General features: G+C 37.4%; 1 protein-coding gene across 1 annotated transcript in view; it reads left to right on the top strand.

The window, feature by feature from the left end:
* Window positions 1–9,540, top strand: part of PREP (prolyl endopeptidase) — a 90,523-nt gene extending 80,983 nt beyond the window's left edge. The window contains exons 13-15 of the mRNA XM_072333085.1: window positions 1,388–1,519; window positions 6,238–6,394; window positions 8,724–9,540. Coding sequence (XP_072189186.1) covers window positions 1,388–1,519; window positions 6,238–6,394; window positions 8,724–9,018 — 584 coding nt within the window. The 3' untranslated portion in view covers window positions 9,019–9,540. The remainder of the gene's footprint in view (window positions 1–1,387; window positions 1,520–6,237; window positions 6,395–8,723) is intronic.
* Window positions 9,541–13,271: the final 3,731 nt, after the last annotated feature.

Genomic DNA, 13,271 nt, shown 5'->3' with positions numbered 1-13,271 from the left:
CAGATTGGTTTGTAATAGGTTTTAATAAAATTTATTTTAATATGATAATGCTTCTTTATTCCACCTATTTCCTCCTTAATTTTGACCCAAGTCTTTCTTGCAGTTGCAAAAATAGATATACGTCTGTTCTTTGTTAACTCTAGAAGCAATTATAGGTTTACTGTATGGATTTTCACCTTACACTAGTTCAGAACTTGAAGGAAAGAGTAAGATTTATTTATTTCTCCTTTGCTGCCATGCATTTGAAGACTTTTTGCTTGTCCCAACACATCTTTCTTTGATGGTCTTGTTAGTATGAGAGTGTTTGTTATAAAATAATGCTCGCAGTTCCACAAGGAAATCCATATGAGTAAAGTCTGGAGTTACCTTACTCAAATTTTGCAGTGTAGGGATGAAGTATGCAATTTAAGTTGGGTGCATAGAGTCATCAACGGATGATGGAAATAAGCACCTTCATATTATATCTAATCCTGCTTATTTTAAGGTGAAGTTAATTATCCTGAACCATAGTGGGAGCCTGGGCAATTAGTTTAGACTAAACCACTTGGCTTTAAATTAAGTGGAAGGAAATGGAGCTCCATTTCTGCCACGTATGAGCCCCTGTTACCTGACTGGACCACAGTCTTTCCTTCAGGAATGTAAAGATATTCTCCCCAGACTTTTACAAACATTTAATTGTTTGAAAAGGAATGTATTAGGTAATCTCTGAGGAGGAACCATTTTTTAGCCCTTTACCAAACAAGCCTCTGAAGGGAGGAAGATGCTGATACTGAGATTGGGTCATCTGTGAGCCCTCCAGGTTGATATTCTTTCCACACTGATAGCTCACTAATAACATTTCTAACCAAGACGTGATTCTGAATTTCTTATTTGACCACAGCTGCATATCATCTGATTTGAAAACATAATAGGAAAAAATGGTAAATTATCAGCCACATGTTCTTTGTCCAGGAAATTAAAGTGCTTATTTTTTATAGGTGCAAATTTGAAGTTTTATCGCCTTAAGAAACTGTCACTGAGTTTAGTGCTGTTAATGTCCCATTAGATCAAGCCTCAAGTGGATTGTGTGGTTATTTTGTATATATTTTGTAATGCAAAGCTTTTAGCTTTAATATTACTGGTTTGGAATGTTACCTGGCACTAATTCCACAGTGTAAGTATGTATTATTCAGAGTTTCTGAAAGCATTAGAGTTATTGACAAAGCCATTTCATATTCTTTGTGTTGAAAGAATCTTTTGTTTTTGCTGTCTTTCTGACCTGCATCAATTATTAAAATGTTCACAGAATTGGAATTGTTCCCAGGTATTTTTGCACACGTGTTTTTCTGAAGAGATGGATTCACATGGGTTTTATGGGATCAACTGATTTGTTTTGTTTGTGTGCTAGGTGGTATCTTGGCCAACAAACAAAACTGCTTTGATGACTTTCAGTATGCTGCCAAATACCTCATCAAAGAGGGCTACACATCTCCAAAGAAGCTGACTATTAATGGAGGTTCAAATGGAGGCCTCTTAGTTGGTAAGAATTGCTTGTATATTTCCTGGGTTTGGTACTGGAGTTTATCAAAGTAGCCTGACAGAAATATATCAGAACCTTTTTCTCAAGAGTTGCCAGAATGTCTGTGCATTAATATATGCACCAAACATTAAATATATACCATTCTACTCTATTTGCCATTTCCAATGGACATTAGGGTTCTGCAGCGAGTACTGACAGCAGTACTTACGATTACTGTCTTGTTTGCTACAGCTAACCCCTTGGTAGGATCACAGAGTAAGAATGCATTTATAAAGAAATTTAAAAGATCTTTCTTATCTCTTAAGGGTAATTAGCATGAAACAATAACTGAATAACCAGAAAGTGTGTTATGTGGCATTCAGGAAATTTTATGTGCCCATGGCATAATCCAGAATCCCAAGTTCTGCAGTCCTTCATTAGAGCTTCTTATTCAGTCCTTCTGTAGTCATGTGCTCCCATTCCTGAAGGAAAAAATGATAACGTGATATTTCTGCATTTAAGGCCTTTGTACAACGACACATGACTGTTTGACTCTAATCGTGTAGTTAAGACATGGTGACAAGTATCATCATCATCACAGTATCATGCGAGTTGGAAGGGACCTTAGAGATCATCGAGTCCAACTCCTGGGATTCGAGCCCTCTAGTGTAGCAGAGTGGCAGTTTTACCCCTTGCGCCACAAGGGGGATTCGAACCCGGGCCCTCTGGTGTTGCAAGCAGCGGTTCTAACACCAGTAAATCCAGGAATGTCTCTTGTGCAAAACACTAAATTCAAGTACTTGAAAAAGTCATGGACTTTTGAGGGTCTATGTTCTTAAATTCAAGGAAATTAATAGCCTTCTTAGAAAAGGTTGCACAAAAAAAATCTCATATTCTAAGCAGCCTTTTAAAAGCTACAACATTTATTTCTGATTATATCCTAGTGACTAAAAGCAGTAGAATAAAAAAAGAGTTATTTGTTTCGTCTTGGCAGAAGAAGGAAACACAAAAGAATAACATTGTGGTTAGTTTAGCTTATTTTAAAAACAACATGAGAGACATGAGACAGTATGACAGAGATGATCTACTCATGAGAAAAACATCTAGTTTATTGAAAATGAGATTTATTATGACCACCCTTTGCATGCTCCGCTTTTTATACTACCCTCTATTTAACAGCTGCTGAATACTCACTCTGTTGATTATTTTTTTGTTGTTGTTTTTCAGTGAACTAATATCTTGTTTAAGAAACAAGATTTGGAGTTACACAGCTCTTTGCCACTTGGCCAACTACAATTATTTTAAAGACAAACATCTAAAGTCATATTTTTGCATATTTGCTTCTCACATGGCAGAAGGTGTTTGCGTATTGTAAACAACACCAATAGAAATGGCTGAAAAAAAATAGAGGAAAAAAGGTTTTACACATCATTGGGAGTACAACCACTACAAAAGTCCATTTTATGTGAGCACAGTTATATGTATATATATATGAAAATTCTGTTAAACTTCCAATGTGTTACATAGCTTCTGCAAATACTGTTTTATCCTTACTTGCACTTCAGTTCCACTCAGGATAGGATTCATCCTACCCCGCTTTAGTCACCAGAAAAATCTGTTTCTTCATAAACATGTCAGCTTGGCACCTTCTTTAGGTTAGGGGAAGTGAGTGCAGAGGGCATGTCATGCCTGTATTAGACAGATGCTGTGAGTCTAGATGCCTGTTGTGAAAGTCTAGTGTTAGAAACCTTCTATTTCAGTTGTTGACTAATTACAATCCATCTGGATTTCTTTGTTTTTAATGAGACAGATTAAAATAGGTGAATTTAGGAAATACAAAAGTGCTTTTTCAACTTAAATCTTGCAGTAGCTGTTCAGGACACTGACAAGTATAACTGCTATGTTAAGTGCAAGGATCCAGTGCCAAATTTTCTGAGTTTTTTATTTTCTGAGGGGAAAAAAATAAATGATAAGGAAGAATATTGTCATTCTTCCAAAATACTGTTTCTTTTTAATCTTAACTAACAGGAGGTGTCTCTGAGGAGCACAGGGCTCTGAACTCTTGCCTCATTGAACTGAAAAACAATACTTCCTTGTCTTGTAGGATAGGATCCCAAATCTCAGCACAGAAGCACAGCTGTGACCTGAAAGCCTCTTTCATGCAAGTGCAGCATTTGTCCGCTTGTGTTTGCTTAGGCAAACAGTTCTGAGGCTTTGGAACCAAATTTTAAAGCTCGATGTGTAGAGGAATAAAGTTAATGAATAAATTGTTGTTCCAGGATACAGCTCAATAATGCATATAAATAAAGCTAACAAAAGGGGTGCGATGGGAGCTGATAAGTTACTCCAAAAGTGTTTTCTTACTGAAGTAACTATTATGAGAGCTAGGAGCAGCATTTCTGATATAATCCTGAGCAATGCACAGTCCTTCAAGAGATGTTTTACAATGAAGAATTGAATGAATTCAATCTTACTATAGGTGTTTTGGCTCTTTTTTTTTTTTTTCCTACCAGAATAGCATTTCTCTTCAAAAAAGGAAAGGATTTGAAAAGGAGAGATCTGAAAGGTTCAGTTAAAAGGATGAAGAGCTTTTAGATGGCAGTCTTATATAAGAAAAAGACCCAGGAAGTGTAGTTACATATCAGAGATGGCTAGAAGTAACATCCTCCAGAAAACAAAAATAAGATTCAACTGAAGAAAATAGGATAAAAATAAGCTTTGACAGGGACCGATGGACCACAGGAGATTGAGCAAATTGCTAACAACATAAAGGTTGCTAATAAAAACTTTCTGTGTGTGTATCAGAAGCAGGAAGCTGACCAGAACATCTTTGGGGCTGTGCAGGAGCACTAAATAAAAATAAGGGCAGAACAGAACAAGGAAATGGTTCATTTCTATTGATGTTCCTTACTACAGAGCGATGGGATTTCCCTGCACCAGTCTCTCCTTGTGCGTGATGCTCTGAGGAGTTGCCTCAAGCTGAAGCATTAGCAGAAGAGGTTTTAGAGTAAATCAAATGAAAAATTGTGTCTTGCCAGGACCAGATGGTACACACACAAGATTCTAAGTGAATTCCAATATGAAACTGCAGACTACTAAGCCTGAATGTCTGATGAACAGAAGGGAACAAGTTTAGTGCCAATTTTTAAAATGGTTGATGGCTGACCACAAACTGCAGATGAGTAAATCTGACTTCTGTAACAGGCCAGCCAACTGAAACCAATAAATAATAGTTGACATGCATGGGGAAGAATTTTGCAGGCTAAAGTTGCAACATGAAATCTTAGAGCTATTTGAAGGAGTCAAGGAGCACATGTTGCATGTAACAGTGATCTGGTTATTCCTGGATTTTCATGAGCTTCTGACAAGATTTCAAGACTTTGAAAGAAAGTTCTTGTTGAGTTGGATGGAAGGTTGCTGTTGTAATATCCTGGTCAGCAGAAAGCAAAGAATGAGAATAAATAATCTGTTTTCACAGTGGACACAAATGAGAAGCTGAAGAATTTGAGAAAGACTATATCTGGGTTTGGATGCACAGTGATGAGCTCTGAATTAAGGGAGGGATCTATTGTGGTAGTTGAATGAATATCTAGGTACTGTTAGTTCTTATGCTACAAAAAAAGTGTGGGGAATTTGTAAAATCATCTGGCAATATATTTAAATCAAGCAACTGAAGTTGGAATTGAAGAACTCATTGCTGCAGGATATCGTAACAGTAGATGAGTGAACATTAAGAAAGGAAATAGATGTATTATGGAGGATACTTGTTTTGGTGTCTGAGGATAAACTCCAGCTCAGGAGAAACCAACCGACTAGTTGCAAAAGCTGACATTGTACAGGAAATCTCTCAGTATTCTCTGTGTTAAAGCTCTTCTCCAGAGCATCCGCCAGTTGCCACTCATGTAAATTGAACATGGAGCTAGATGGGCCTAGTCTGGTTTTTATTTTGTAATACGAGACAAGCATTATTCTTAAAGAAATTGTCCCTTCCAGAAGTGGGGAAATGAAAATAATAACACGAAAAAAATACCACCGTAACTTTTTTTTAATTATTATTAAAGTGACATTATTCCTCTGATTTTTTAGAAGTTTGCTTTCATTAGAATTCTTTTCATACGAATTGGCATAGTAATTATGGAAGAAAACTTATCAGTAAATGGAGAATTTTACTCCTTAATGTCCTTCTCTTTGTTGACAATAATGTTAGAAAGTGAATGAATGGTTCAGCACACTTCAATTGCAGTAGTCTGAAAGTTCACATATCTAACAAGTGCATTTCTCCTAGCAAACTCAGTTTGCTAGTTTGGAAGACATATTTTCTAAGAACTGTGCTTCTTTAAGAAGAAATAGCGCCTTAGAAAATAACAGCTTTGACAGTTATAATTGTTATCCATTTGCATATTTGTTTTCATTTTTTTCTTAAAAGACTTTCATTTCATATACATTGGCAGGCTTCTCTCATTGCAACTGGTTTTATATTCAATATTTTGTATTCAAGTTCTTTGGCTTCAGATATTACATGGGAAATCCATATTTGTTTTACCTTAACAATTTTCTGTTGTTTAACATTTTTCTGTTTTTGTTGTTGTTTTCTTTTCTTTTATAAACTTGGGAGTTTCCTTTGAAGGGATATCTTTGTAGAAGTTTTTTCTCACAATAACTTACTGTTACTGGACCTTTCACTGCTGTGTTTAATTCTTTAAGATATTAATATTAATCAAGTTGTTTTCTTGTCAAAGCTGCCTGTGCTAATCAGCGTCCTGACCTCTTTGGCTGTGTTATTGCCCAAGTGGGAGTGATGGATATGCTAAAGTTCCACAAGTACACCATTGGCCATGCTTGGACTACTGACTATGGTTGCTCTGACCATAAAGAACAGTTTGAATGGCTGCTCAAGTAAGTGTCTTTAAATACTTCTGTCACTGTTAAAACGCAAACTCTGATCAACAGTTTCAGGTTGTCGTGATAAATAGCCATTACATTCTTTTCTCACATTGGATTCATGGAGTTTACAGCTTCTTTACAAGTCAGCTTTGCACGAGAACAACTCTTCTCGAAGCCCTGTTGAGTTAACTGATTATAGTTTCTGAAACCATATTCTACTAGCAGCTTTACCATTTGTTAGGTACTCTTTCCAAACAATGCTTGCTTTAGGCTGTCACAACAGAGTATTCTCAAGTGAATCATTACGCAAATTGTATTTTTTATGGCGGGGTAGAGACAGTGACCATTATGAATTGTATTATACAATGTGGATAGGATTTATTTGTAGGAATTGAATGGCAGTAGACCACAACAGGATATTAATTCAGTTCTTCGGCTCTTGCTAAGAGTTCTGGAAAGATCATTTAGAAGGGGAAAAAACAAAACAGTAACTGTGAGAGAACAGCAATGGTCTGCACATTTGATATGGTCACTAAGGACTGTGTTAAAATATGTTCCATCATTTTAAATTATTTTTCTGGCATCTCATCTTCTGTTACTGTAATTGTATTCCTTCAATAATGAAGATTGGCATTACAGGACAGTGCTTCAGACATGCTAACAATTTGGCTTGTCTGAAATACAATAGCGTTTAGATCATAAAAAATGTATATACTAAAGTACACTGAGATCTAACTTATCTACAACATTTATTAAAAAAAAAACAAACAAGCAATATCAATTCCAAATACTAAATAATCAGTTGGGCTCATTGTAATTATGTTGTTACTAGTTGTTCAATTTAAGGTTTCAGTGGCAAACAAATTTTGTACATACAGTGCACAAAACAATGAACAAATTTCATAATTTTCTTTAGTTTCCAAAAAAGATTGCTTTACAATGTAAGCATCAAGTAATCTTGAGTGTTTTGAACAGTAAAATTTGCACAAATATCTGTAAGTTCAGATATTCTGAAGTTGTAAAGCGAAAGCGGAGTTTTAAATTCATTCTACGTCATATGTAATATTACCTGACATATTTCTACTTGGCAACATTTCTTTAAGCAGCTCTGCTTCCCGTTCAGCTGGCAATGGCACATCAAATCATAGAATCATAGAATCATAGAATTACTCAGGTTGGAAAAGACCTTGAAGATCATCAAGTCCAACCGCAGCCTAACCAGTAGCCTATCTCTTAAAAAACAACCACAAAACAATACCACAACAACAAACCTCTTCTAAGTCATATCCCTGAGTACCTGAGTACCACCACCAATCATCAAATACAGAAAGATAAATAATGTTTCAAAAATGTTGTCTTACAGATATACCCAAAAAAAACCTTAGCTAGCTAGACTGCCATCTATTTTTAAAACAAATCATCATCTGGAAATTCACCTCCATTGCTCTTTCAGTGGAAATGAGGCAGCTAGGAATATGTTAGGATAGGCAGTCAAATATCGTTGTGTTGTGCGTTCTTAAAAACAGTTTGGGATTACTTAATGGTTACTCATCTAAATGTGAGGTTAATTTAAAAAACAACAGAATTCCATTTGTATTTTCTGCAATGAAATAGGAAAAATAAATTGTATCCTACTCTAGATTTTAAAAAGGTAAAATTATTCTTTGGTTAGATGGAATTCTCTGTGACTGTTAAATTCAGTTTTTGTTGTTGTTGTGATATGTAGATATATCTTTCACGTTATGCTGCAGTTGTTTAAAGAAAGATAAATTCTCCTGCAAAGAAAACAAGTGTTTTAAGTAAGATAATTTGTTACTCAAAAAGTATGAATCAGTCATCCATCAAAACCCAGAAAACTTACAGTTCTTTATTCAGTTTCCTGCATGATATTCCTACAGAGCACCTGCATGTTCAGAAGTGATATAAATATTGTTCACCATCAGAAACCGTTTCCAAACTTGTATGTAAAGGGACCATTCATTCACATGCAGACCAGGAATACATATGTGTGCTGGAAAAGTGTTATCTCCTTGCTTCACAGCAGAATGGATCCTGCTATGAGCTTTACAGCTTTTGCTGTTCTTTCTCTGTTGCCCACTCCTGCTATTTTGTTATTTCTGTGAGATGTATGCTTACACCCCTCTGTAAACTAATGTATTTGCTTCACATTTGAGAGCCAGTGATTTGTTATGTATCATTTGCCAGCAGTGCAGCCCTGCTATGGGCAGCATTGTAGTATTGAGTGCTATCAAATGTCACTGTGATAATTTCAGTGGGAGAGGACCACCTTATTGGATCTTGAGGATATATATATATATAAATGTTTGTGTATTCTTCGCAGGTATTCTCCACTTCACAATGTTAAACTACCAGAAGAAGATGGCATCCAGTATCCCTCTACACTGCTGCTCACAGCAGACCATGATGACCGTGTGGTCCCTCTACATTCACTGAAGTTTATTGCTACTCTGCAATATGTTGTGGGCCGAAGCCGTAAACAAACCAATCCACTTCTCATCCATGTTGACACCAAAGCTGGGCATGGAGCAGGAAAGCCAACTGCTAAAGTTATAGAAGAAGTGTCAGATATGTTTGCTTTTATAGCACGTTGCCTAAATCTTGATTGGATTGAATAGGCGAAATGCTTATTACTGTCTCCTTTAGGAAAAAAAGGGCTTTAACACCATTTAAGACCAACCAGATTACTACTTGGTGTAGTACTTACATTTAAGAACTGCAGTTCAATATTTTATTGATCCAACCTGCTATGGAATTTTGATCTGTTCTTCCCTTTTTTTAGAGTTTCTTTGAATTTCTTTTCTACTATGTTTCAAAGTACATATTAAGTAGCATGTTCAAATACATAGCTGAGCTACTGTCAGTGCTGTTGTGAATATCTAGATTCCAGATTTAGTGTTAGTTGAGCTGATTTCATGTAAACAATTTTAATGTATTTTGCACCTACAAACATATCCAGATCATCTGTAATTAAATGTAAGTACTGTCCGCATACAAGAACTCTGAGCATACTTTATTTACACAGTAACTTATTTAAGAATGGAAATGTAAAATGTTCTTTGATAATCATGAAATATTGAGGAGATAGTAGTCTAGGTAATTAATTACCCTGATATTATTAAAAACATTATATTATTTCATACTGTTTGTAACAGTGTGTTACAGTCTATAATAATGTTCCTAAATGATCTTTTCTTACCACAAAGACTTGAAACTGTCCGTTTTCTCTTCTGCTGTTTATTTTCACAAAGAAGAGAGAATTGGAAGCAGGAATACTTGAAGAACTCTTCAGACACTCAGTTATCAGTCAAGGTATGCATACGCACTTCATAGTGTTACCTGTCTGCTGTTAACTCTCAACTGTTTTTAAACTGTAGACAGATTTGTCTAGATTCTCAAATTCACATTTTCCCAGTGCATATGACAGAGTATTCTTTAAGGTGCCAAAATTTGAAGATAGATGCATAATCTTGTCCTGGCTGCAAAACAACAAAAGCACATAAGCAGATTCCCTAATGATTTGACATGCACACGATATTTGAATTGCCATTTCATTAATTTGATTAGAGCTATTTCATTCATTAATTTGATGAGCTATTAAGTAGATATGAGTAGAAGTTGTCTAGTAGCTTTCTAAACTGTTATGTGCTGCAGCAAGTAGATTTTGATTTTGGGGTCGGAATGGTTTTCTACCACTCACTATTAGTCTTGCTGCCCATCAAGAAAATACTGCTGCTTCTTAGTTTTGGATAAACTGATAAACTCCCCCAGTATCATGTTTGTCATCATGTTCATACTTGGATCCCAAGGCTTGTATTTGAGCTCGGAGCTCAAGAGCTTCCTGTCTAAGCAAGTAATGTCTCACCTTGGGAAGAAGGAGTGGTATTTAGAAAGGGAGTAGGCTGCTGATTATCTGTACCAAATTCATATTGTTTCTCTCACTCTCAGGGACTTTTTCTGATTCACTCTGTAGCCTGGGAAGGATCATGCCTCCAAAGCCCTTATAAAGCATAATCTAATTTGGGAGGGGAGGGAAGAGGGAGGATTTCTGCTTTCATAAGAAGTACCATACCCATAAACCTGTATGTGATCTGGGGCTTATTTGTGAACCATGGCCATTATTTTTACCAAACAACGTATGGACATTATGCTGTATTCTGATCACAGCACCAAACTGAACAATCAGACTAGAGAGTTGAGGGATTTTTTTTTTTAATTAATATTATTCCTCCAGGCTGTGAAAATGGAGTTCAGGTTCAGCCTTTTCCCATAGACATGTGAACTATTTTCTAAGATCATTTTGGAATTTTTAACAGCTGTGCTGTAGGGGCAGGAATTAAGCTGATGGTAGAAAGTTGGGACGAGTGCCTGACACACCAGAAGGCTGTGCTGCAATTCAGCAAGACTTGAAAAGGCTGGAGAGTTGGGCAGAGAGGAGCACTATGCAGTTCAACAAGGGCAAGTATAAAGTCCTACATCTGCGAAGGAATAACCACACATATCAGAACAGGTTAGGGACTGACCTGCTGGAAAGGAGCTATGAAGAGAAGAAACTGGAGGTCCTAGTGGACAGTAGGCTGGCCATGAGCCAGCAGTGTGCCCTTATAGCCAAGAAGGCCAATGGGATCCTGAGGTGCATTAGAGAAAGCATGGCCAACAGGTCGAGGGAGGTGATCCTCTCCTGCTCTGCCCTGGTGAGGCCTTGTCTGGAGTACTGTGTTCAGTTCTGGGCTCCTCAGTTCAAGAAAGACAGAACTTCTAGAGAAAGTCCAGCTGAGGGCCACAAAGAGGTTGAGGGGCCTGGGGCATCTCGCATGTGAAGAGAGGCTGAGAGACATGGGGCTGTTCAGCCTGGAGAAGACTAAGCGGGGATCTTATCAATACTTACAAATATCTGAAGGAAGGGTGTCTAGTGGATGGGGCTGGGCTCTTTTTGGTGGTGCCCAGCAACAGAACGGGGAATGAACACAAACAGGAATATAGGAAGTTCCATCTGAACATGGAAGGAAAAACTTCTTTATTGTGAGGGTGACAGAGCACTGGAGCAGGCTGCCCAGATCTGGTGATATTCAAAACCTGACCCGATACTTTCCTCTGTAACCTGCTGTATAGAACCTGCTTTATCCAGGCATTGAACTACATGATATGCAATGGTCTCTTCCAGCCCCTACAACCCTGTGCTCCTGTGATGCACAAGTGCAATGCCATCTTTGAAAGTAACACCCCAGAGCAGCTAGGCTCTTCTTGGATGTTATGATATCAACAGGGCAGAGGTTTTTCTTTGAGCAAGAACTTTGCTTGATAGGGTTTGTAGAAAGCACAATCCTTGGATAACTTTGAAACTGAGCTGAATTATATCAGTGCCTTGAATCTCAAATCCTTGAGCACAGCCACCTCAGTCATCTTTTTGGTCTTTGTCTTACATTGTTCTGTAGCTGCTCAAACACAGTTGCTTGTTTGTTTGTTTGTTTTTCTGTTTGTACCTGTAGGTAAGTTGAGGAGTTTGGAAACAAGCATTTCTTTTTGAGTAGCAATCGAGAGTATTGAAGGTGGAGCTACCAGTCACAAAATAAATGTTCAGGATTCCCACTGTAAAAAGCTGCTATCTCTATTAGAAAGCCAGTTTGTTTCAATAGTAAGGTCTTAATTCTGTTATTTTAATTGATCTTAAGTAGGTATTCCAACTACAAGATTCGGGTTTCAAAAAAATGATCATGCAGAGCTGTCCTGTTGACTGCACTGTTCCTTCTAGTATGGAAAGGATGATGGCCCCAAATGGAATCCATATTAATTCCAGGCGAGTAATACTCATGTTATACACTGGAATCTAAACCTTTAAGGTTTTGATTAAGTAGACTTGGAACCAAACAATTCCTGGTGTAGAAAGCCATAAATTTCAGTTAATCTGCTTTCAGGGATAACAGTGGTAATGCTATTTCATGGAGAGGCCCTGTGTTCTGTGCCTTTTATTTCCAGAGCATGAAGCAAATTTCACTCAATTTCTATAAGAGTCTTATGTTGTGTAAGCTAAAATCTGTTTTTAAGTGGAAATAAATGAACTTTTCACACAGTATTCCCTTCCAATATTCTTCACGGCTAATGTAAAGGTATCTTAGTTGTCTTTGCCTCCATGAGAATACATTTGCATCAGAGTTTATACATGTGAAAAGAGTTGGAAGCATTTTAAAAGTTTTGAGCCTTCATATCCTTCATAGAAAGAGCAAATTAATTTCCCTCATATTGGAGTTGATTTAATTTTTGGTAGCTGAGAAAAAAACAACAAAGCCCGAGTATAGATGGATGCTGAAACCTCCCCACCAGTATAACCACCCGCATCTAAGGGAAGAAGGAGGGCAGTTGGCTGTGGGTATGTAAGAGTAAGGGATGGTTAAGGCAGAATTTGGAAACACCTGTTCCCACACCCAGAACTTCTCCTGTTTCACCAGGATTTTCTTGACGTGAGTTTTCTTGGCCATCTGTCTGTAGGAAGGCAGAAACATGAGCAGCAGCTCTTTGGATTCGATACAGCAAGCAACAGCTTTCAGACATCTATGTTTGAAAGGTGATGTCAGGTCGTTTAATTTTAGCCAAAGGCAGCCCCTCAGGGCTGCCTGAAGATCTGCATATAGACTCTTCCTGTCAGCCTCTCCTGTGAAAGGGGTTTTCCAAGCTGAGTAGGATCTGGGGGGGAGGGCTGAGGGAGGCGCTTGGAAGCCAAGCTAATAAACAAGCACCCAATTTTCTGCCAAGCTCTTCTACTCTGAAAGTCTTTAGTCAGACAGCTTTTGTGCAGTTGCCTCTTTGTGCAGACCTCTCAGGATTTGGATAGTTCATGCTGTCTGAACAGCCAGGTTTGGCAACTTTTTTTAGT

The sequence above is a fragment of the Excalfactoria chinensis genome, chromosome 3 (genome assembly GCF_039878825.1).
Source record: "Excalfactoria chinensis isolate bCotChi1 chromosome 3, bCotChi1.hap2, whole genome shotgun sequence".
Classification (NCBI taxonomy): Eukaryota; Metazoa; Chordata; class Aves; order Galliformes; family Phasianidae; genus Excalfactoria; species Excalfactoria chinensis.
The sequence above is the reverse complement of the archived record's forward strand: the minus strand, read 5'-3'. Positions and strand labels throughout refer to the sequence as shown.